This window comes from Podarcis melisellensis (genome assembly GCF_964234715.1).
Source record: "Podarcis melisellensis genome assembly, chromosome: 2".
In the NCBI taxonomy this organism is placed as follows: Eukaryota; Metazoa; Chordata; class Lepidosauria; order Squamata; family Lacertidae; genus Podarcis; species Podarcis melisellensis.
In genome coordinates, this window is record NC_138529.1 from 109005900 (window position 1) to 109030861 (window position 24962).

At 46.1% G+C, this 24962-nt stretch overlaps 1 protein-coding gene across 5 annotated transcripts; it reads right to left on the reverse strand.

The window, feature by feature from the left end:
• Nucleotides 1-1219: 1219 nt before the first annotated feature.
• Nucleotides 1220-23272, reverse strand: LOC309364974 (C-type lectin domain family 2 member B-like). 5 transcript variants are annotated; one of them, XM_081903039.1, is made up of 7 exons: nt 23068-23272; nt 12139-12621; nt 9158-9253; nt 8131-8235; nt 5968-6131; nt 4552-4655; nt 1220-2496 (listed from the first exon to the last, which is right to left on the reverse strand). In XM_081903039.1, exons 2-7 carry the CDS (start codon nt 12611-12613, stop codon nt 2295-2297), a joined length of 1146 nt encoding a protein of 381 aa, XP_081759165.1. In that variant the 5' UTR covers nt 12614-12621; nt 23068-23272; the 3' UTR covers nt 1220-2294. The 5 variants fall into 5 exon arrangements, with proteins under 5 accessions (XP_081759165.1, XP_081759162.1, XP_081759163.1 ...); XM_081903036.1 differs by lacking the exon at nt 23068-23272 and adding an exon at nt 16158-16427; XM_081903037.1 differs by lacking the exon at nt 23068-23272 and adding an exon at nt 15946-16101.
• Nucleotides 23273-24962: the final 1690 nt, after the last annotated feature.

A 24962-nucleotide genomic window follows, 5' to 3' on the forward strand; every position in this document is an offset into this window, starting at 1 on the left:
CGACCAGCTCCCCTCCCCCTCTGGCCTCCCAGAACCAGGAGAGGCATGAAAAGGATGGAGGGGAGGTTGGCTTCACACAGGCACAGTCTCCGATTACTTGGGGGAGAAAACCCTGGAGAGGAGGGAACTTAAGACAGCTGTGGGGAGATTGGGGACTTTCAGTCTTGACAACTGATCCATGGGGCAAGACCTACCGGTTATGGGCTGCTGCGTTCATTAGGCCCGACACTCCGCCAAGTCTGTGCAGGTCGTAACTCTTTATTGCTAATAAAGTGTTAACTCCAACTTGAACAGTGTGATTTACTGATGGCTCCCTCCTGACAGTGGGTCTCCTTCTTCCCAAATCAGTATGGACTGATGGAGCAGTGGGGGGGGGGAGCATCTTTCCCTTCACAAATGTAGTGTGGATCTATGAGGATACTCTCCTAGATGGCTTTGAGCGTACCCAGTTGATGGCTGGTAAGAGAAAACCTCCGTCGGCCTCCTGAACACTTCCCTAAAACTTCTCACACACCCTCTCCAAGTGCCCTGTGCCCCATTGACGGTAACATGCACAAGATGAGCAAACATGTCGCCAGTGGAGGTTGGTCCAACCTGGTTCTGCCCTCATTCAGCTTCCACCTGCCTGCCTGCTTGCATACATCCAGTCCAGGAGGTGGCGCTAGCTCTCAGCCACCATTAACAGCCATATTCACTAGGAAGTGACCCATCTATGAAAACAACACATAGGTGGCACACACACACACACACACACACACTGCATGGCCCAGAACTGAGCTGGGGCATCCAAACACAGTCAGCTCAATACGTTTTGCCGCCTGAGGCAAAGGACAAGATTATATCTTCCTCCTATTCCATGTAAAGAAACTGACCAGGTTGGGGATAAGACAGTGTCCTGCCCCAACCTGAGGGCAGCAAACAAGCTTGTGGGGGGTGGGTGCACAGCAGGTTGAGCGGCATATACGCCAACATCTTGCTCTGCTTCCCTGGCCTCCAGCTCCTGAATTGAGTGACACTGTCAAATGGTAGGGCCGGCCCTGCAACGCCATTAGGGGGCCCAGAGGCCTCCTTTCACAGTGATATCAAAGGAGGTATTTCAAGAACCGAGGCCCCAAAGAACAGCATAATTTCCTTGTCAACACAGACCACAAATGCACACACAAACACACACACACACACACACATGTACGTGCATGCACAAAGGGAGAAAGATTGGTGCTGACATTTGGTAGTGCTGCGTTTATTCGCTCCGCCCCCCCCCCCCCGGGCTGAGTCTGCAAACAGCTTCGCAGAGGGCTGTGTTATCATGCTAGCCTCCGTAATGGATACTGGATCTACGTGCAGTATTCCAGCTATGCGCCACATGCGTAAATATGATAGCGAACATGGGCCGCCAGCATGGCCCATGCAGGGATTGCTTCTCGGAAACGCTCTGTCTTTCAGAGCAAAGGTTACGAAGCAATAAAGCTGTCGCAGAAATATGTCACTGGTCGTCCCGCACCAATGAAGAGCAGATTGTGTCTTCTTCTATGCTCTCACTATATAGGTCACACTGATTTCCCTTCCAACAGTGATATAAATATCTTACTTGCAGCGCTAAATAGTAGTTTCCTAACCAGTGTTTCCGTACGAGTGAAGGCAGAAACATTCCCTGCTTGGAAAACTTTGACTACGCAACGTTCTGTCTCATGACAGAACCGTAAAACTGTTAATTCTAACCTGGGCATTCAGCAACTGAGTGTCAGGTCTGAAATACATCCGGACTGACCTCAGAATCGCAAGGTTTTAGGACTGGTGGAGCTCGATGCTTGTTTCGCTGTTTAAGCCTTTCAGTGGCTGAGAGTTGGGTTGCACTCCGCTAAAGAATTTCACCTGTCCTGGGGACCACAAACCTGCCCATGTTTTCATCTAAAAGGAAAGCTGAGGCGGTCATCTTCATCACAGGCCATTTTAAAAACAGATTAGAGAATGCCCACACTAAAACAGAGACACAATCCTCTGCCTAGTTACCCAGAAGTAAACCCCACTGAGTTCAACGTGACCGACTCTCAAGAAAGTTATGCTTGAGATTGCAACTGCAAGAACGAAACAAGAAGATTTCTAAAAACAGAACGCATTAGGGTGTTTTCTTGCATCGCCTGGTTTTTTAGCCTACTGGCTCTCGTAGCAGCAACGCCATGAGAAAGCATTGATCGAGTGCTCAAATCCTCAAAGGGAAGCTACCCTCTAGGATGCGTGGTCACTTGGGTTGGTGACTGATTTATCACTGCACACACACGCAGAGGGAGTGGCAGCTAGGAACACGGTAAAAGCGTGGAAAGGTCCTTTGGCACGGGGTCAGCTCTTAAAGTTTCACGTCCCCCAGCCGGGCTGTGGAATCTGCCTCTGGTCTGAGCTTTCCAGCTGCACAGCCACTTCTTCTCAGCTGAGCAGTCCCCACTGCTCAGGACCCCCTTGCTTAGGAAAGCGCAGTCGCCATCTCCTTCCACTTCAAAACTGCAAAGGGAGAGGAAACAGACACGTAAACAATACAGCTGTTTGCCTGAAAAAATTCAGACGTGCTTTCCCAACCGATAGGCCCAAAGCGACATGCACTATTAGTTTACTTATATATAGCTCAGTTGGTAGAGCGTGAGACTCAGAATCTCAGGGTTGTGTGTTTGAGACCCATATTGGGCAAAACATCCCTGCCTTGCTTTGCTTTGCTTTGTGCTGCACTCAAAGCTGTCGCTTGCGGCTTCCCTGGAGACCTGATGGAGAAGCAAGATCTGCTAAGAGCAGGGGTCAGCAACCTTTTTCAGCTGTGGGCCGGGCCACTGTCCCTCAGACCATGTGGTGGGCTGGACTATATTTTTTTGGGGGGGAAATGAATGAATTCCTATGCCCCACAAATAACCCAGAGATGCATTTTAAATAAAAGCACACGTTCTACTCATGTAAAAATACCAGGCAGGCCCCACAAATAACCCAGAGATGCATTTTAAATAAAAGGACACATTCATGTAAAAACACACTGATTCCTGGACTGCCCTTGGGCTGGATTGAAATGGCGATTGGGCCGCAACTGGCCCCTGGGCCTTAAGTTGCCTACCCCTGGCTAAGAGTGTTAATGCTGTGGACCCCTCCAGCATGTGCGTCGGCTGTATATATGTGTCAATAAAACCATATTAGGTAAAAAGGTAAAGGACCCCTGGATGGTTAAGTCCAGTCAAAGGCGACTATGGGGTTGCGACACTCATCTCGCTTTTCAGGCCGAGGGAGCCGGCGTTTGTCCACAGACAGCTTTCCTGGTCATGTGGCCAGCAGGACTAAACTGCTTCTGGTGCAACAGAACAATGTGACGGAAACCAGAGCACACGGAAACGCTGTTTCCCTTCCCGCCTCAGCAATACCTATTTATCTACTTGCACTGGTGTGCTTTCAAACTGCTAGGTTGACAGGAGCTGGGACAGAGCAACGGGAGCTCACTCCATAATGGGGATTCGAACCGCCACCTTCTGATCAGCAAGCCCAAGTGGCTCAGTGGTTTAGACCACATATATCCTAGACTGACATCACAGCTCCCACTGACCTCTGTTCTAAGAAAACAAAACCCTGGATAAGTCCTAGAACTATTGGTGCCTCTTGCCATTCAGAGATTGAGGCGAGCACAACATGCTAGATGGTGGGGTATATTATTATTATTAGTTTTACTATTTTTATTAAGCTAAACAACAACTACACAACCCACTATGAATGCCTTCAGCCTGTTACTACTTTGCAGGAAGGATTCAAGCACTCACCAGCTATTAGGTTTCTGGAGTTCATGTGCATTGAATGTCAACCTAGCACAGCAAATCCATTACGGGGAAAAACACCCCTCACTTTCTGCGGTTAGGAAATGCACTGAAAAGCGTGGAGTGAAGAAATGATGAAAGGGAAGACATGTAAACACCCTGCAAGAAGATCAGGATGAACACTCTCTGCGGTACAACTGGACCATAAACAAACCAGAACAGCTGATCAATCAAGACTAGGCATAGTCTAACCGCTACACAAGCTTTGAGCAAGCAAATCAGGATGTATGCTGACTGGACAGGTTTTGTGGAGGAGCCTATAAATTGTCAAAGTATTTCAACACCAGAACAAAGGACACCGAAACAGCACAAGAACGCCACCAAGTGCAACTCCCAGTGATGTCTAGCAGCGGTTGTTGAGAACAAGAGTCTTTAGCTGATGGTGCAATGGATATACGGTGGGGACCAAGCTAAGCTCCCCAAGGGTGTCATTTCATAGAATTATAGAACTGTCGGAAGGGACCCCAAGGGCCATCTAGTCCAACCCGCTGAAATGCAGGAATGTCAGCAGTTGCCCAGTTGTGGGTGCTCAGGCATAAAGAAAAAACAAAAAAAAATTCTTTCCAGTAGCACCTTAAAGACCGACTAAGTTAGTTCTTGGTATGAGCTTTCGTGTGCATGCACACTTCTTCAGATATCTTCTTCAGAATTTTTTTTGTTTTGACTATGGCAGACCAACACGGCTACCTATCTGTAACATGCATAAAGAACTCACAGGTTGTTGAAATCCGTCCCATCGGTCCATTTCCAGCTCCCTCCCGATTCTCTGAGGAGGCCAACCCAGTGGTCAAAGGGGCCTTTGTCTTGCATGGCGACTTTCTGGTTCCGAAAGAGAGAGAATGCGGGGTTCAGAATGTTTCAGAAATGGACTTTATACATTTAGGATAGCCAAGGGACCTGACTTAAGAATAACTTGTTTGTTTCTAAATGCTGGGCCAGCTACCAAATTTATGCATATTATGTGTTTATATGAAAACCAGAGCAGAGGTGAGAGATTAATAGCTAGGTTTCATCTCAGGAACACTGGGCACCAAGCTCACATATTTGTTTGTTTGTTGGACTGATCAAAATACTTAAATGCCATGATTTCGTACTATCAAAGTGGTATACAAGTGTCTGTGCATGTGTGCATACGTGTGTCTACACACACACGATAAAAAAACCTCATAAAGATAAAAATCATAGATTACTGTGCTTGGTGACATAGAGAAGTTTTCAGCCAATGTTGTGTGGGAATGTTTAGGGAGGCAGGAGAGGATATATTGTTTATTAATATCCTTATATTAATATTATCCTTATTAATATTGTTTATATAATATACTTAGCAGAGTTTCACATTCTCCTTTTAACACACAGCAGCTAGCTGTTGCAGGCTTGTTTAAGTCTCTCAATATCATACAATTCAGTATTGAATTGTATGTTCCTGGTAAGTCCCCTTTGTATCCCTCCTAAAAGAATAAACACGTCACAATCTTGTGTGAAGTACTAAAAGAAGTTTACTCACATCATCATCAGTTCACAGTTGGATCCCTGAAGGCAGACTTAGTTACAAAGTATATACATTTGGAACTATCCCATATGGGGACAGTCCCATCGTCCTCTGTTGGCTGGAAGTCAACAGAGCATCTTTGGCTAAAAAGCTGCTCCAACGATGGAGGAAGTAAAAAAAGAGTCGAAGAGAGAGGGGGTGCTGCGTGCCCTGTCCTTTTGTTCCCTGGACAGGTAAGGTCATGCCCACCTCTAGTCACATGCAAAGGAAGTATGTCTCAGCCCAGGAGGAAACAGGAAGTTCCAACTGGCTGGACCAAACATTCCCTCGCATGTCCACTCTAGGAAAACAAGGAATGTTGCACTTGACTGCTACTTATGTATCACATCCCACTTGTTGAAACATTAAAACTGAAGACACATCTTCCGGTTTGCATACAGCAATGCAGGAACTGCTGTCATGATGCCTTCCAAACATTGCTGGACTTCAACTCCCATCAGTTCCAGCCAGTGGGAGTTGTAGTTAGACAACACCTGGAGCGAACCACATTGGCTACCACTGCATATTAACAGGACGCATGCTCTGAAAAGAAGCCTTTAAAAAGGAATAAAGCATGCAATCTGAGCAGGCCCCTTCTCTTACCAGTTTCTCCAAGTCTGCAACCACAGCCAGGGAGGCACCGAGCGAGGAACAGTGGCGCTGGCCGGCATCCCAGGACCCTTCCAGTTGCAAGACGTGATAGCAGCTCCCTTGGTTCACGATCCAGCCAGATGGGCAACAAGGGGCTGGTAGCTCAGCTTTAGCCTCTGACGATGAGAACCAGCATTGTTTTGTTTGTTATAGAAACCCGTCCGCTTGCTAAGGAACTCAGGGGGCATGGCAGGAGGCACAAAGATTCCCCACCTCCCACAATGCAACTGGCCAGTTGTCATGTAACTCCACCCCTCACGGTACTCGCTCCCACCTGTTGCTATTCTACCTGATCGTTATATAAATGCATGATATGACTGTCCTGAACTGCAGTCCCAAAGGAGGGATCCTGGTAGCAGTTGGGTGCAGGGATACCAAAGAAGGATGTCCACAACACCAGAGTGATCGGCTCTAGTGCTTTATGAAAGAAAGGTGCATAATTACTTCGCACTGGTGCGAGGTAAGGATATATATACCATATTTTTTGCTCTATAAGACTCACTTTTTCCCTCCTAAAAAGTAAGGGGAAATGTGTGTGCCTCTTATGGAGCGAATGCAGGCTGTGCAGCTATCCCAGAAGCCAGAACAGCAAGAGGGATTGCTGCTTTCACTGTGCAGCGATCCCTCTTGCTGTTCTGGCTTCTGAGATTCAGAATATTTTTTTTCTTGTTTTCCTCCTCCAAAAACTAGGTGCGTCTTGTGGTCTGGTGCATCTTATAGAGCGAAAAACATGGTATATAGCAAGAGTAATAAAAAAAATTGTTATTTAGGAGATTTGAATGTAATTCTAAATTATATACCAGAAACGGGGGAGATTACAAGGGGTCAAAAAAAATGGATGTACCATGCTATATTAGAAGCAAAAAAACTTGTTCTGATGGGAAGAGCTGCAATGGGAAGAGCTGCAAAAAGATCCCATTGAACACATGGATCGACAATATGGACAGACTAGTTACATACGAATGAATTGCATATCGACGCAAATTAAGAATGGATAAATGTGAAGAAATCTGGAAGGATTACTTAAGAGATAAGGCGGAAAGTGGTGGGAAGTAGGGGGAGGAGAGGTGGGGAAATATTGTTTAAAAGGTGTAGTTATAGGTATATCAGTACTCAAATATGAATTGTTAAATTGTGTTATTGTGGTTTTTGTTGTATGTGGTTTTTGTGGTTGCTGTTTGTATTGAAAAAATGATTAAATAAATTTAAAAAAAAGAAAAGAAAGGTGCATAATTACAGCAAATCAGCCTGCTTTATAGATGCAGGATGGGCACTGCAGCAAGGCGATGGCATGTCCGCACGCAAGCAAACATTCATACATTCTGTATACACAAAGCAGCACACATCACTCTGGTCAGGGCTTCCCATCATTTCATCTGCTGTCAGGCTTTGCGGAAACGGCTTCCTCCCTCCCTTTGGCCGTGGATAAGCAGAACAAAGCGAAATAGTCTCTTACCAGTTAAAGAGATGTTTAATGTTCACAGAGAAAAACAAAGATTCCATTCTCGGAGGAAAGGTGCCCCCAATTAAGGTTTTCACCCACTTCCCTCTTAGCCACCCCATCACTTCCTCATCTGGCAACCTGATCTTGCAACCATTTGGCCTTCTGCATAGCTACCTTATCTGCTCTCTTTGACCGTAGACTGAGCGCTAGGACACTTTCCAGCAAAAGGGAGTCTGTTAATTCTCTCTTTCCTTGTTCTTTTTCTCCTAGCTCTTCCCCACTCAGTTCTGCCCAGCTGTTGTCTTCCGAACTATGCCCCTCTGCAAACCACTGCTCCAAATCTATACTGCTCCACTGCTCCTGGGCAGCTTCAGGATCCTGGTGAGGAACAGGAAGAGGGGGAGGCTCTCACCATTCCTCATCAGAGCAGGACTCCTCAGCCTGGTTTCTGACATCTGCCCAGGTGAGGTCATAGGTGGCAAATACCCAAATCTTACAGATAGCTCCCATTCTCTGGGCTTTTCGGAGCCCAGCACCCCAGTCCCGCAGATAAGGGTAACATCAAAGCAAGCTAATTAGCTTATAGTGAAGCAAGCGAATATAATCATTTATGAGCTTGTTGCTGCAACAACTACCAATCTTTTGATGGTACCCGGCTGATTCCTACTCACTTGTGAAAACGAAGATGGTTGTCACCAAGCCCACAATCTGGATGATGAACAGTATCAGGAGGATCCATGTTATGGAATTTTGGACCCTGGAGTTTGATGGAGTGTCTGTGAAGAAAGGGAACACACTCTGCTTATTTATTTAGGGGGTTGGGTTTGTTTGTTTGCTTGCTTGCTTTTGCTGCGTGCCTGAATTTCTGCTCCGTATATGCTCCCAAGGTGATGTATGACTAAAGCAACAACAAACACAGATTCTAAACCAATCCGACTAAAAATACAATAAAATCAATATAATACCAAAACCCCGGGAACCCCGCCACCAGGCAGAGTATAAGACAGCCATGCCACATAAATCCAATCATAATAAGTGCTAAAACAATCTCGTGAGCCCCATATCCAATTGCCATAGCAGCAGAGTCAATAATAAAATATCAAGCTGTTCAATGCCATGATTGATGGTTAAAACTATCACAATACAGTGGTGCCCCGCAAGACGAATGCCTCGCAAGACGAAAAACCCGCTAGACGAAAGGGTTTTCCGTTTTTCGATGCGCTTCGCAAAACGAATTTCCCTATGGGCTTGCTTCACAAGACGAAAACGTCTTGCGAGTCTTGCGATTTTTTTCACTCCCCCCTTTTTTTAAGCCGCTAATAGCCTTTTAGCTGCTAAGCCGCTAAACCGCTAATAGCGCTAAGCCGCTAAGCCGCTAATAGGGTTGCTTCGCAAGACGAAAAAACCGCTAGACGACGAGACTCGCGGAACAGATTTTTTCGTCTTGCGAGGCACCACTGTATTATATTGCTTAAGAGGCCCAGGGAGAATTATCTAATTTCACTGATTTCTCTCTTTGGGGGGGGGGGGTTATACAAAACAACAACAACAACACAGAGTTTTTGTTGTTAGGAAAGCAATGGGACAATGCAATGAAAAGTGTGGAACGAACGAAGATGTGTAAATATCCCGCAAGCAAATCAGGATTGTTCATTGTTGAGATATGTGGCTCTTACGTTCTTAGCAAAGCCTTTTTACCTTCTTCCTTGTTTTCCTCCAAGTTGAAGTCAACCTGCGGCTCGATCAGCATGAGCTTATCTGTGCTGTCCTTCTCATTCCCACCAGGGACCTCTCCTTTGAAGGGTAAACACAAACCAACAATGATTTCTGACCATATCTTCCACAGCCGTTGGAAACATTTTGTCCAGATATGTACAGTGGTACCTCGGGTTACATACGCTTCAGGTTACAGACTCCGCTAACCCAGAAATATTACCTCGGGTTAAGAACTTTGCTTCAGGATGAGAACAAAAAATGTGCTCCGGCGGCACAGCAGCAGCAGGAGGCCCCATTAGCTAAAGTGGTGCTTCAGGTTAAGAACAGTTTCAGGTTAAGAACAGACCTCCAGAACGAATTAAGTTCTTAACCCGAGGTACCACGGTATTCATATCCAGAAACATTTTATCTGGATACGTATTTTCTTATGTATCCAGGTTTCACTGGTAAGCAGTGAGATCAGGCAATGTTTAAACTTTTGGTGGTGACTGAGAGAGCTTGGAGACTGTGCTTTGCAACTAATACTGCTTTAGTATCTGCTCACCTTGTCTGTTGGGGAACGAAAAAATGCTCACACTGATCCAGCTAGGGACCATATGCCAGAAAGGAGGTTTTTTCTGTGCATGGAACCTAAGCTGGCTATCGGGCTCCATGCCCAAACAGATGTCACATGCAAGATTTCCTATTCTGATCCAACCAGTGGTGTAGCATATGAGGCCACAGGGGTGGTTGACCCAGGCACAAAATTATTAGGGGTGCGAAATTTCAACACCCAGTACTGCTGTGCTGGTCCAGGGGGGAGGTTACCGTGGGGTGAGGTCCAGGACCTGAGTTGAGGGTCGGCAGACAGTCCTCCATGGGCGAAGCGGGGTCCACAGCGAGAAGCCGGGCAAGGACAGGAACTCTGGGGGAACAGGACTGGGTGCTGGCCGAAACAGCTCTTTAACGACGTTGCTCCCGCAACCTGGCATCGGGCTGACTGGCCTTTACCTTCTCTGAGGCCAGGGGCGGTCCCGGCCCCCAGGAGACCCGCCTCTCCTGGCCTTAAGGCGAGCACTCCTCCTGGGAGAAACCAGTTCCCTTCGCCTCTCTGCCCTGAGCCTCTGCAGTTCAGGAGAGGCTGAAGGGTTACTGGGCCCAGGGGGAGACTCACCTGTAGGCACTGAGTCCTCAACCACCTCTGGAGCCAGAGTGGATTCACCTGGTGCCTGCTCCTGAGGATCCGGCACAGGTGCAGGCACTTCAGAATCAAGGCCCTGCCCCAGCTCAGCCGGCCCTGGAGGCGGGGACTCCTGTGCAGGCTGGGATTCCTCCGGTTCAGCCTCTGAATCGGATTCCCAGGCTATCACAACTGCCTCAGTACAGCTGCTTGCTTCCATCGCTGGGCTCTGTTGAAAACTGCTTCTCCATGCGAACCAGGAAGTGACCTCTCCAGACATTGGAACTACCCTTATTTTCTTATCTCTGCAGCAGCGGTCTTCTGGGTGACGACGATGCCGCTAGGCAGTTGAATGTGCATGCATACTCTGTCTGCTTCCCTTCACACCCACCACTCTACATGGCCCCGGGCACCAGCAACCCATGCTATACCACTGGATCCAACACTCAGGGATACACAAGTATAGTTCACTTTCAAAAGGCATGAAATCATAGGGGGGTGTATTCAGTATCCTTTCCTCCCTCTCCACCCCCAATAAGGTGATTAGTGCAATGGCTCCCAGTGTTTCCCCCCATCGGCCACTTGAAAATTGCGGAGGGTCTTAGTGGCTCACATCAACCTGTTGCAGCAATTGCAATGCACTGTGCTAGGTACCAGATTCACTATTTAATTGCATCGAGATTAAGCTTCTTAATAGTGCAGTGGCGCCCTCCCCGTGGAACGCCCTCCCACCAGGTGTCAAAGAGAACAACAACTACCAGACTTTTAGAAGACATCTGAAGGCAGCCCTGTTTAGGGAAGCTTTTCATGTTTGATGTATTAAAGTATTTTAATATTTTTTTGGAAGCCACCCAGAGTGGCTGGGGAAGCCCAGCCAGATGGGTGGGTATAAATAATAAATTATTATTATTATTATTATTATTATTATTATTATTATTATCATCATCATCATCATCATCATCATCATCATCATCATCTTAATTCTAGCCTCCCATCAGCTGCACTGCTAATCCCCTCCACCCGTTTTAAGTGACTTCTCCCCTGTTGCTTCTGGTCTGCCAGGTTCTTAAAACGATGGAGCTACTGTACCCCACTGTTCTTCGCAGAACCCCCTGAATTAAACTCAGTGGTCCGTGGGCCATAGTTTGGGAATCCCTGGATTAGTGCAATTTTTCTTTCTTATTTTTTTTTGGGGGGGGGGAAAGCACCACTATAATTATACTATACTTAGCATTTTACTACATAGGAAAAACGACCACGTTCACGGATATTTATGTTCTAAACTCTGCCCTCCAGATGTTTTGGGACTACAGCTAACAGGACCAGTGGTCAGGGATGATGGGAATTGCAGTCTCAAAACATCTGGAGGGCCGAGTTTGCCTATGCCTGTTCTAAATCCAATTCATGGTTTCCGTTTATCTTTAAAATGTTCTCATTCTTGTCTGCCTTCTCTTGCTCTAATCAATTCCGGGAACCTGTACATCGTTGCTACCTTCCAGATTTTTGTGAGCTATTCTTTCACTGTCGGTGGGGACTTATTTTTCCTGTATTTGTGCTGCAAGCCTTTGAAGAGCTATGCATGCAGAGTTGAATCCCCACCTCCACCTCAAACGAAACCAGTTCTGCAAAGCTGCCCCGGTATATCTCCCTCCCCTTGACGGGGTGCAGGACATGGAAGTATAAAATGGCGTGAGGATAAACCTGTGGTTTTACTTCCAGACATTTATCTAATAATTCCCATAATGTTTGCATCAGGATATCACAAGCCATGCACTTTTTGTTACAAAATGCTACATTCCTTTACCGTTTCCTTTGATGCAAGTTGCTGCGTTTGAGTATCCTATAATGCCAGAATTGGAAGGCTTTGATCTTGGAAAACTGTCCTCCCATCTGGGAATCACAGTGTGTGATGAATGATCCCAGGATTTTCTGCAGACTGAACAGAGTGGGGCTTGATCCTCAACACAGAAAAGATTTAATATTTCCTTGTGTATCGCACAGATACTCTGAGCTGACTGTTTTGTTTCATCCACTGTGCTCAGCCGGGTGGCCTCTTCCATTTTTCCAAGAGGTTCATAAGAGCCTGCCTTATTTCTCAGAAAGGTTTCTCTGCATTCATGGCAGGTGACTTTTTCCTTTAGTTCATCCACCCAGGATCGGTTGGAGCACGACGGGCAAAAGCTGTGCCCACAGGGTTGCGTGGCTGGGCCAAGGCAAGGCTTCAAGCAGATCGAACAAACCCTTTCGCCACTGGGACATATTAGAGAGTGCGCATCCATCACACTGGCTAGAAAGAAGAGAAGAAGAAAATTCTTACGTTTCTAGTAGAGAGCATCATTGTAAACTGGTTGTGTTACAGCGTGAGTAGTGAAGATGTTTTTGGACTACAGCTTGCATCAAGGTAAAAGGTAAAGGCCCCTTGGACAGTTAAGTCCAGTCAAAGGCAACTATGAGGTGGCGGCACTCATCTCGCTTTCAGCATTTGTCCACAGGCAGCTTTCCGGGTCATGTGGCCAGCATGACTAAACTGCTTCTGGAGCAACGGAACACCGTAAAAAAACCCAGAGTGCATGGAAATGCCGTTTACCTTCCCTGCCACCGTGGTACCTATTTATCTACTTACACTGGTGTGCTTTTGGACTGCTAGGTTGGCAGGAGTTGGGACAGAGCAACGGGAGCTCACTCCATAATGCGGATTCAAACCACCGACTTTCCGATCGGCAAGCCCAAGAGGCTCAGTGGTTTAGACCACAGCGCCACCCGCGTCCAGCTTGCATTAGCCGCAGGCAGAATGACCAATGGACAAGGAATCTGGAAGGCACCACTCTGGCTGCTCCTGCGTCAAGAGCCTTTTCAGTCAAGGGTGAGCAGTAGGAGCAGAAGCTGGTCAGTTCAAGCTCTGGTGGAAGAGGAGTTCAGGGGAGAGAACCTGCAAGTTTTCAGGTGTGGGAACCACAGCTCTGGGGTAGATCACTTGCTTTGCAAATTCAATCTTTGCCTTACGTTAAAAGGGATCTGAGAGCAAGTGAAAGATTTCTGCTGGAGACCCACAACACTAGGCTAGATGGACAAATCTCTGGCCTGGTATACGGCACGTTGTGTTCTTAAGTCCCAACCCTTTTACATAAACACCCCAAAGCGTCCCCTCCACAGATACTCACACAGAGAGCAGAAATGATCCAGTTACACTATACCCAGATGCCTGCAGAAGAGCTCATTCCAGAGTCGACTCAAGCAGAGGTCAAGAAGCAGGGACTATAAGAGATGGCTACCTTCCTGCTAGCCAGCTAGTTATTTCCCGAATCCCTAATAAGGTGGTTGGCTGGATCCTGCGTGGGAAGCACAACCCATCCATTGCCTCTCCCCAAAAGGAATGCCCTCAACAGTCCGTTTCATTGCAGCTGCCCTGAATATCTCTCAGGGTGTGGTGGACGGTCATAAACTCAGATGGGTCAAAATGACCTATCTGTTGACCCCAATGCACCCCACAGTGGTTAGGACACCGGCATAAAAATTATAAAGTAGATGCGACCAACCCCGTCTCGAAAAACAGGGAGGCTGAGGTGGAAAAAAGATTGGTAAGGAAAGAACAACGGAGTGAAGTCTCAGAAGTGATTGCTGCACTTTAATTAATCCGGCTGCATATCAGGGGAACTGTCGCTATTGTGAAAAAGTCGGAACGAGCCAATTTTCTATTACTCGCAATAGCTCAATATCTAGAAGAATGATTTGCAGTTAATCTAGTACATTTTGTATAACACCTTCTCCGTCAGAAGAATGGCAATGAAGAAAACTGCAAGGTGAGCTTTTGAATCTTCAAAGCATTTCAAGTGTGAAGTCTTGCTATAAACCTAAAGACATCCTTGCTTGGCCAGATACTATTGTTAGTCTCTGAGCAGAAAGAGTTCTCAGTGGTCCCAGCGTGTTCTTTGGCATAAAGGCCACTGGTGAATTTCCCAACAGATCTTGCTCCCACACTTAAATTTCTAAGGTGGTTGGAGTGGTGGGGAGAAACCCGAAGCCACAGTTCTGGATTTTTGCAGAGAACAAATCAGGCCCGGGTGTTCGCATCTCTAGGCTCAGGAATTGGCTGTTCCGCTTTCTGTGATCACCCCCAGTCAGGAGGGGGAGCAGGAAAACTGAACCCCATTCCTTATGGTTCTCTCCTTCCAGTCCACCTATTCAGAGATGTACAGTGGTACCTCGGGTTACAAACACCTCAGGTTACAGACTCCGCTAACTCGGAAGTAGTACCTCGGGTTAAGAACTTTACCTCAGGATGAGAACAGAAATCGCGTGGTGGCAGCGGGAGGCCCCATTAGCTAAAGTGGTACCTCAGGTTAAGAACGGTTTCAAGTTAAGAATGGACCTCCGGAATGAATTAAATTCGTAACCAGAGGTAGCAGTGTATCTTTTAACCAAAACAGTCCTTGACCTCTTCACCACAGCCCCGATCCTGCCTGTTCTGCTAACTGTTCCCTGATCAAACTTCAGTTTGACAACCAAGAATGGCAAGGCTGCGCGGGGCACCTCAGGCAGCATCCAGACTAACCTCTCAAACTTTAAGCAGCATTATTATTTCCATATTACAGATGATGGGTGTGTGTGTGTGCATGAAGGCTGGAAGAAAGCAGCTCGCCTAAGACACCACGAAAGGATGCTTTCTGGATTGTAGCTCAGGCTAGAATCCTGCACACACAAAAACTGGGAGTAAGCCCCGTGAAATTCAATGGGACTTGCTTCTGAGCAGATTGCACTGGCAATATCTTCGCCACTGTATCATAAGACATGCCGAATAACTTGGAAGATTTTATTCCGCAAGGTAGAATGATAGGTAAAGGTAAAGCACCCCTGGATGGTTAAGTCCAGTCAAAGGCGACTATGGGGCTGTGACACACATCTCGCTTTCAAGCCGAGGGAGCCAGCATTTGTCCACAGACAGCTCTCCGGGTCATGTGGCCAGCAGGACTAAACTGCTTCTGGTGCAACGGAACACTGTAACAAAAACTAGAGCGCACAGAAACACCATTTACCTTCCTGCCATCGTGGTACCTATTAATCTACTTGCGCTGGCGTGCTTTCAAACTGCTAGGTTGGCAGGAGCTGGGACAGAGCAACGGGCGCTCACTCCATAATGCGGATTCGAACCACCGACTTTCCAATCGACAAGCCCAAGAGGCTCAGTGGTTTAGACCACAGCGCCACCCGTGTCCAGCTTGCATTAGCCACAGCCAGAATGACCATTGGACAAGGAATCTGGAAGGCACCATTCTGGCTGTTCCTGCGTCAAGAGCCTTTTCAGCCGAGGGTGAGCAGTAGGAACAGAAACTGGTCAGTTCAAGGTCTGGTGGAAGAGGAGTTCAGGGGAGAGAACCTGCAGTTTTCAGGTGTGGGAACCACAGCTCTGGGGTAGATCACTTGCTTTGCAAGTTCAATCTTCGCCTTACGTTAAAAGGGATCTGAGAGAAAGTGAAGTGAAAGATTTCTGCTGGAGACCCACAACACTAGGCTAGATGGACAAATCTCTGGCCTGGTATATAGCACGTTGTGTTCTTAAGTCCCAACCCATTTTACATAAACACCCCAAACCGTCCCCTCCACAGATACTCACATAGAGAGCAGAAATGACCCAGTTAGACTGTACTAGTCCAAACCCCTGCAAAGCAGGAATCTCAGCTAAAGCATCCCTGACAGACGGCCATACAACCTCTGCTTAAAAACCTCCAAGGAAGGAGAACCCACAACCTCCTAAGGGAGAATGTTCCCCTGTTACTTTTAGCTGTCCTTCACACACCAAGCCTTTACAAATTCTTGGTGACGTACCTGGAATGTCACCGTCTCGAGTTCCTCTCAAACCAGTTTAGGGGGGAAAGCTGAGCTCCTGGCTGAATCCTAGTTTTCCACCCTAACCTCAGGCCTTCTCTTGGCTCTTTCTCAGGGGCAAGGAGATTTGGTCAGTTCTGACAGCTCCCAAGGAAACCTGCAACTAACTGAAAGGGGAGCTCAGCTCAGCACTGGACCTGGGAGGGAGCTTGGAGCGTAAGACGGGTCATTCTGCTAGCTGAGCAGGCTAAATCAGGCCCAGCTTGGTTTTGCCAAGGCCAGCAGACATTAAATAACAGAGGGATGTCAACACGAAGGAGGCCGAGGGGTTTTTTGGAGCGACAGGCGCAAGTGCGACCCACAGTGACCCATGTGGAAGGAGGGAACATTTTAAGGGAACCATTTCAAATCCTGGGCAGTAAACAGGTCAGGTCCGCCAGCTCCAAAGGTTCTGAAATTACAAACCTGAATCCCCTGAGTCAGTACGCAACAGGGCTCCTTGAAATAACGGTAGTATGGAAACTGGAATGCATTTTTATTCACTGCCGTTCTGGTTCCTGGGTCAAACAAGGACTTGGGTCTTTTGGCAGGTATGCGTGTTTAGTTCCCTTCTGGGCAGTTGGTCCCTCCAGACTGTGACAGATATTTGGCATTCGAGTGCTTATGCCTTGCGTTTCATGAAGCTGCAAGCGTAATTCCCTCTGCCGAAGAAGAGGGAATGCTGAATTGCAGAATAATCTCCCTTGCAGAAGAGAGCTTAAGTTTCTTGCAGAATTTGGCCGATTTGCAGAACTATCCAAAGTTGTTTCCTGGTATTTGACACACACACTCTGGATTTCTAAGGTCCTCAAAATCATTTTGCTGCTGCTGGTATTCACTCACTGACCTGGCTCATATGTCACGGTAAACTAAACTGTAGCTTATTGGCACTACACAAACATAAATTGGCACTACACAAACATAAATTACTATAACAGGCCTATAGCTTGTACTTCCCTGGTCTATTTTACTCCTGCACTGTGCTGAGCTTGGCTTAACGTGTTGTCCAAAGATGGGATCATAATTAATCTCTCCTCACCAGCCACGAGCTGTAGTCAGTTTTATCCATGGCCACTGTTGCAACAGTTATGAACTAATAAAGGCAAGACTTACAAAGGTTTCATACATTAAGACTTGGGGGCTTCAGAGGAAGAATCTAACCACTGCAGTTAAAGGTTATGTGTTTATTTAAAGATGTTTTCGCCCTGCTCACTGGCCAAAGAGGTTCCAAGAGCAGCTTGCATAAGTGGGCCGGTTGAAAAGTTGCAGCACAAAAGGAAAAAGAAGCAGGGAGGGAAGAGGAAAGTAAGCAAGCTCTGGCACCGGTTCTTACAAGTAATCACAGTCTTAATAATGATGGGATGGAAAATTCGGCAAGAGGGGGAACTAACTGGATCCACTCTCAGAACAGTTGAGAGAGAGGCCTAGCTTTGGCCTGATGGAAAGACTGCTGTCAAGTTGGGTTTCCCAAACTTGGGTCTCTGGATGTTGTTAGACTACAACTCCCATCATCCCTAGCTGGTGTGAACAGCGGTCAGGGGTGATGGGCGTTGTAGTTCAACAATATCTGAGGACTCAAGATAGAGAAAGGCTGGGTTAGTCAGCACTGGGTTAGTGTGGAAGGTTCTAGAAAGACCACTGCTGATAAGGTTGGCTTATCTCACACAACACAGGCTCGCAGATCATAGCTTGATTATTATCTACACTTATTTTAAAATATGAGCTCTCATTATTTCCAACAGCTTCTGTTTACCACAAAAATTACTGAGGCAATATGGGATGCAACCTCTTTTTTCTTTTTTTCTCATGCCCTGGCTCATGTACTCCTAGGAAAGAAGGCAAATTATTTTTCTGGCATGGTGATAAATTACAACAGAGTCCCTGTAAGCATGCCTTATTTCTCAATGGGCAAAATGAGGCTTTAGCTTTTTGTTGTTGTTGTTAAAAAAGGGGAGGAATATTAATTTCCATTTTAAACAAATATTTTTAAAACTGAAGCTTTGCGCAAGATTTTATATATTTGCCAAGGAGTGAAGAGATCTTGTGAAAGACCTCTCTCTCTCTCTCTCTCTCTCTCTCTCTCTCTCTCTCTCTCTCTCTCTCTCTCTCTGTCTCTTTAAATATCCTGAGGTATGCATTGTTATTCTCTGAGAAGTAATCACTATGAGGATTTTTTTAAAAACTATCAATCGCTATAGAAATAAAATAATTAAAATACCCCACCCACACACACACATTATCCACCCTGTCTGCCTGCCTTCTTCTTCTTTGGCGATCACTCGGGGCCGAGTAAGATTGTCTTCCATAAACACGGTTTTAACAGTGAGTCCATAAGTGACTGTGGAGGCCAGTTCTGGATCCACACGTCCATCCACAGTGGGGACATAGGTTTCCAGGCGGGAATTGATCACGGTGTGGATTTGCCAAGCGTGCCTTCCTCTTGGCACGTTTCTCCCTTGCATCCTGAGTTTGAGTGTCTTCAAAGCCCATGACACCTTTGGTAAAGGCTGTTCTTCAACTGGAGCGCTCGCAGGCCAGTGTTTCCAAGGTGTCAGTGTTTATACTACATTTTTAAAAATTTGCCTTGAGACAGTCTTTAAACCTCTTTTGTTGACCACCAGGATTACGCTTTCCATTTTTAAGTTGGGAATAGAGTAGTTGCTTTGGAAAACGATAATCAGGCATCTGCACAACATGACCAGTCCAACGAAGTTGATGTTGAAGAATTATTGCTTCGACACTGGTGATCTTTGCTTCTTCTAGGCTGCTCCTCACCCCCAGTCTGGGCACAATTTCTCCTCCTCCTCCTCCTCCTCCTCCTCCTCCTCCTCCTCCTCTTCTTCTTCTTCTTCTTCTTCTTCACCACCCATGTTTTCAAAAGAGGGCAACCTTCACCCATGCCAAGAGGCTGAAGGCGAGATTCAGAATGCAGCAGTCTGATTGGTCCTAGAACAATGCAGCAGTATGATTGGTCTGCAGGAGCCACCCAATCCAGCTCCAGATGGAAGTGAATCCATAACCTGATTGGCCTAAGGAGAATTCCGGAATTAGCCAATCACGTGCAGCCCATTGTGCAAATAATGTATATAAAGCAGATACTTTGGGGAAACTTGCATTCCTCCTCACCACTATGAGCTGATTAAAGTGCATGAAATCCACTCTCGACTCTGAGTATATTTCAGGTGCACACTGGCGACATGCTCCCTTTTTTTAGAGGGAGGGGAAGACTTCTGTGCAGGGAAGAAACCGAAAGCAAACAGCTCGCCATTGCTGCGACAGAGGAAGCTTCCTAGCCCTTAGCCCAGGAATCCACCTTCTCGGTCAAGATCCCAGGGGCAGGAAGAATCGGCGCAGAGCACAACTTGCTCGTCCACGCTTCTGCCTGTCGCATGCCTAGGAATCATGGGTCTATCGCAAGAAAATAGGGGTTTGCCATACATGATCACTACTAAGCAGGGGCAATTAGAAAAAGATCTGTTACAGTATTTGATTATTGATGTAAACCCCCAAAATGTATTTTCTATACAGTGGTACCTCGGGCTAAGTACTTAATTCATTCCAGAGGTCCGTACTTAACCTAAAACTGTTCTTAACCTGAAGCACCACTTTAGCTAATGGGGCCTCCCGCTGCCGCTGGAGCATGATTTCTGTTCTCATCCTGAAGCAAAGTTCTTAACTGTTCTCATCCTGAATCAAAGTTTGTAACCTGAAGCGTCTGTAACCCGAGGTACCACTGTAGTTAAGTTTTTACCTCTATCTTCAGTACCTTTCATTTCATTGCTATGGCTAGTGACTGATGCAAATAAAGATTCTTCTTATTCTGATTCTACTAAGCTACTTTTTTTTGCATGTAAAAAAAATAAAAGGACTTTTGGAAATGGGCAACTCAGCGTTTTAACCTGCGCAACAGCGCCCCCTGCAGGAGTCAGCAAAAGGCAAGCAGGCATCTGCCAAACCAGAAACATTTCATTTTAGGGCTCCCGCTTCATATTTGCAAGTCAAAAAACACAAAGTTGAACTTCAAGTAAAACCATAAAGCAATGCTGCCGTCACGTACACGAGAGATCCTCGGTAAACAGGGTCTCTCCCCCATGAGCTGTCGGTGATCGGGCTCTGTGTCTCAATGCCCAAGGAAAAGGGTTTGTTTTGTTTTTAAACGTAGCAATAGAGGAGAATTGTGCAAGCACAAGACCCATGGAGCAGCGTGGGAGAGGAGACAGGTTCGAGTAGCTGTGCGTAATAAAGGCGCCCGAATATGAATGGCAGTCAGTAATTCACATAGCATCATGATTGACAGGTTGGAAAATAAGTTGAAAAATGTGTATTCCATGCATGTGCCAGTTCCACTGGGCAACAACTAAAATGTGTACAGTATGTACCAAAGGATGGGTGTGTCAGGGGAATCCAGTTTAAAGGATGGAGAGCATCAGGAAGAAATTTCTGACTGTAAGAGCTGTTCGACAGTGGAGCGATATCTGTCCGGGGGTTGTGGGTTCTCCTTCCTTGCAGGTTTTAAAGCAGTGCTTGCATGGCCATCTGTCATGGATGCTTTAGCTGAGACACCTACATTGCAGGGGGTTGGACTAGATGACCCTTGGGGTCCCTTCCAACTCGAGATTCCAAGTACGCGCTGGCATTTTGATGGTGATGTCATGTGGATGGTGCAAAAGGGTTTCAACCATGAGCAGCACTGACTCTGCAGTAAACTTGTGTTTGGAAACACCCAGGGACTTTCACCCTTGAAAGTGATTTTTCCCAGCCCAAATATAGGGATAGACCAAATGGCCTCAAAGGAATGTGGACTCAAAAAGTATTTATATACAGTGGTACCTCAGGTTAAGTACTTAATTGGTTCCGGAAGTCCCTTCTTAGCCTGAAGCGGACATTCCCATTGAAAGTACAGTGGTACCTCAAGCTAAGAACTTAATTCGTTCCGGAGGTCCGTTCTTAACCTGAAACTGTTCTTAACCTGAGGTACCACTTTAGCTAATGGGGCCTCCTGCTGCTGCCGCGTGATTTCTGTTCTCATCCTGAGGTAAAGTTCTTAACCTGAGGTACTATTTCTGGGTTGGCGAAGTCTGGAACCTGAAGTGTCTGTAACCCAAGAGCTCGATAGGCCCCGTGGATGTCCAGGCTTGGTTCCAGGCAGCGGCGAGGCCTCCAAGAGCTCAGAAAACTTACTTCCGTGTTACAGTCGTTCGTACAGTCGTCCCCAAAAAATGTAACTTGAAGCGTTTGTAACCTGAGGTACCACTGTACAGCCTTTATCATGGGGAAAGTTATTGAAAGAAGATTTAAAATTTACAGCTTGCTATACATTGAAAGAAAATTATATGAAAGTGATGTACCGCTGGTATCTGTTACACCTAGTAAATCAGCAAGAATGTATAAAACCGCTTCAAATATGTGTTGAAGATGTAAAAAGAAAGAAGGTACCTTTTGTCATATGTGGTGGACATGTGTGGTGGTAAAAGCGTTCTGGGAAATGATATATAATGAAATGAAAAAAATTTGTAAGATGACTTTTGTTAAAAAACCAGCAGCTTTTTTTATTAGGAATTATAGGTATGGAATTACCAAAAGAGAAGAAAAGACTGTTTATGCACACGACGACAGCAGCAAGGATGCTTTTAGCCCAGAGATGGAAAGAAGACAAAGTCCTGACCAGGGAAGAATGGCAGACCAAGTTGATAAACTATGCAGAAATGGCAAAAATGATGAGGAAGATCAGAAATCAGGAAGACCAAATTTTTATTGAGGACTGGAATAATTTTATAACATATCTTAGAGACCAATGTAAACAGGAATACAGTGGATGCTCGGGTTGTGAACATGATCCGTGCGGGATGCATGTTCACAACCCACAGTGTTCACAACCCACGCCTGCGCATGTGCAAGTTGAAATTCGGTGCTTCTGCGCATGCGCAAAACGCGATTTAACACTTTTGCACATGCGCGACCACAAAAACCTGGACGTAGCCCGTTCTGGTACTTCCTGGTGTTGGCGGTCCGCAACCCAAAAAAACGCAACCTGAAGCGGCTGTAACCTGAGGTACAATAACACTTGTAAAGTAACATGAGCTTTGGACACTATGGATATATAATAGATATAGTACAGTAAGAGATGCAGGAATAAAATTTAGAAATGGAACTGAGGGAAGGAGGGAAGGAGGTCTGAAGTTTCGAGAGAAACCTGTGTTTTTTTCTTTCTTTTTCCTTTGGAATTGTTGTTTGTTGGGTATAATCATTATGTAAAACTAAATTTTAAAATTTGAAAAACAAAAAACAAACAACAAGCATTTACACACTACACTGCACACATGAGTAACGTGTTTTCCGTCAATGCTAAGAAGGATTAGACAACAGAAGATGGGCAGAAGAAGAAGAAGAGTTTGGATTTGATATCCCGCTTTATCACTACCCGAAGGAGTCTCAAAGCGGCTAACATTCTCCTTTCCCTTCCTTCCCCACAACAAACACTCTGTGAGGTGAGTGGGGCTGAGAGACTTCAGAGAAGTGTGACTGGCCCAAGGTCACCCAGCAGCTGCATGTGGAGGAGTGGGGAAGCGAACCCAGTTCCCCAGATTACGAGTCTACCACTCTTAACCACTACACCACACTGGCTCTGGGGACCCTGGGGACATGCTGCCAGTCAGTGTTGGAAATTCTGGGCTAGATCATAGAATCATAGAATTGCAGAGTTGGGAGGAACCCTGAGGATCATCTAGTCCAACCCCTCTGCAGTGCAGGAATTTGCGGCTGTCCCATACGGGGATCAAACCTGCAACCTTGGCATTATCAGCACTACGCTTCCTATATTCCTAAAGGTACCAGTCTAAGCAAAACATAAACATATATAAGGTTGTCTCACCAGGCTCTCACTGTCAAAACTGTTGGGATAATCAGACCTAGGAGAGAGGAGGCAGATGTTCAGCGGCAGGAGGTCTGAGTTGCCTCGTCTGGGGAGGTATTTGAAAAGCCTTCCTTCTAGTGTTCGGGTTCTTACCACGGGGCATAGACCCTTTCAGCCCAAGATAACAGAAACATGGATGGGTCATGTGATGTTTATCACTTTGGATGCAGAGTGGAACCAGACCAAACCGAAGCAATCTAGTTCCAGCGTCCCAGAAGTTCGCTTGGTGGGGTTGTGTGTGCCTGGGAAGCTGGGTGATTTTGCTCCACCCAAGGGTGGACGGCATGACCTCACCAGCGGTGTGCTTATCTGTTCCCAACAGCTGAGAAATGAAGTTCTGGCTTCATACCCTGTATGCAAACATTTACCCTGATCTAGCCTCATTCACTCATACCGCTTTAATTCTAAAACAATTTAAGGTATGTAAATCCATTTGGACCAAACATCAGGTAGTGAAGCTTTCTGACATTAAGAGCTGTTCGATGGTGGAACGGATTCCCTTGGGAGGTTGTGGACTCTCCTTCACTAGAAGTTTTTTAAGCAGAAGTTAAGTGACCATCAGGGACGCGGGTGGCGCTGTGGGTTAAACCACAGAGCCTAGGGCTTGCCGATCAGAAGGTCGATGGTTTGATTCCCCGCGATGGGGTGAGCTCCCGTTGCTCCTGCCAACCTAACAGTTTGAAAGCATGTCAAAGTGCAAGTAGATAAATAGGTACCACTCCGGCGGGAAGGTAAATGGCGTTTCCGTGCGCTGCTCTGGTTCGCCAGAAGCGGCTTAGTCATGCTGGCCACATGACCTGGAAGCTGTACGCCGGCTCCCTCGGCCAATAAAGCGAGATGAGCGCCACAACCCCAGAGTCGGTCACGACTGGACCTAATGGTCAGGGGTCCCTTTACCTTTACCTTTAAGTGTCCATCAGTCACAGATGGTTTATTGCAGAGTTTGGGGTCCCTTCTAACTCTACCATTCTCTGATTCCATTATCCTTTATTTTCTGATACACTTATCAGGGGAGTCGCCTTGCCATTGGCGCTCTGAACGTTATACAATATTTATACAGTAGCTGACACATAACAAGCTTGCAAATCACTTTGTCAAATATACTAGAAAATTGCAAGAGGATTTCAACAAGTTACTAAAACCGGCTATAAAATCCTTTTAAAATCAGCCTGTTTAGCGGCTATCTTAGCATCTGTGGTTATTGCTCATTTGGTTAGAGCAGGATATAAACCAAGCAAACAGCACCTTCACCCCCAACCTTTGGTACCTACACATTTTAACAGCTGATCAGAGCAAAGCTCATTTGTCAATTATCCAAAATTCGAGGCTTTACTGATTTTTCTAAGAGTCTGAAAGCAGGACCTGCCTCTTAGGAGTTTTATAAGTTTTATCTTAACTATATTTGCTTCAATTCTATGGTTTATTTTAGTGGCAGGAGACTGGATTTTCATTGGGGTGGGGAGTTAAACCAAGTCAAACACACACACACAACCCTCAGTGTGAGCATCTCACTTTTATTAGAATACAGCCAAAGAGCACGAAGAAACAGCCGAATAGATACAGGAATTTCCCAAACAGCAAAAAGGTACCAACAACATCAGTTTTAAAAAAAGAACTATGCAAATCCCTGTGTACAATATGTAAAAAAAAAAAAAAAACCTAAGAAAAGGCAACAAAAAAGAGTATTATGGCACTCTAAATAACAAATTTATTATGGTTTTTGTGGACTACAGCCTATTTTGTTAGATGCAGAAAAGGAAATCATAGTTATAATAATAATAATAATAATAAATTTTATTTATATCCCGCCCTCCCCAGCCAAAGCCGGGCTCAGGGCGGCTAACAAAAATAAA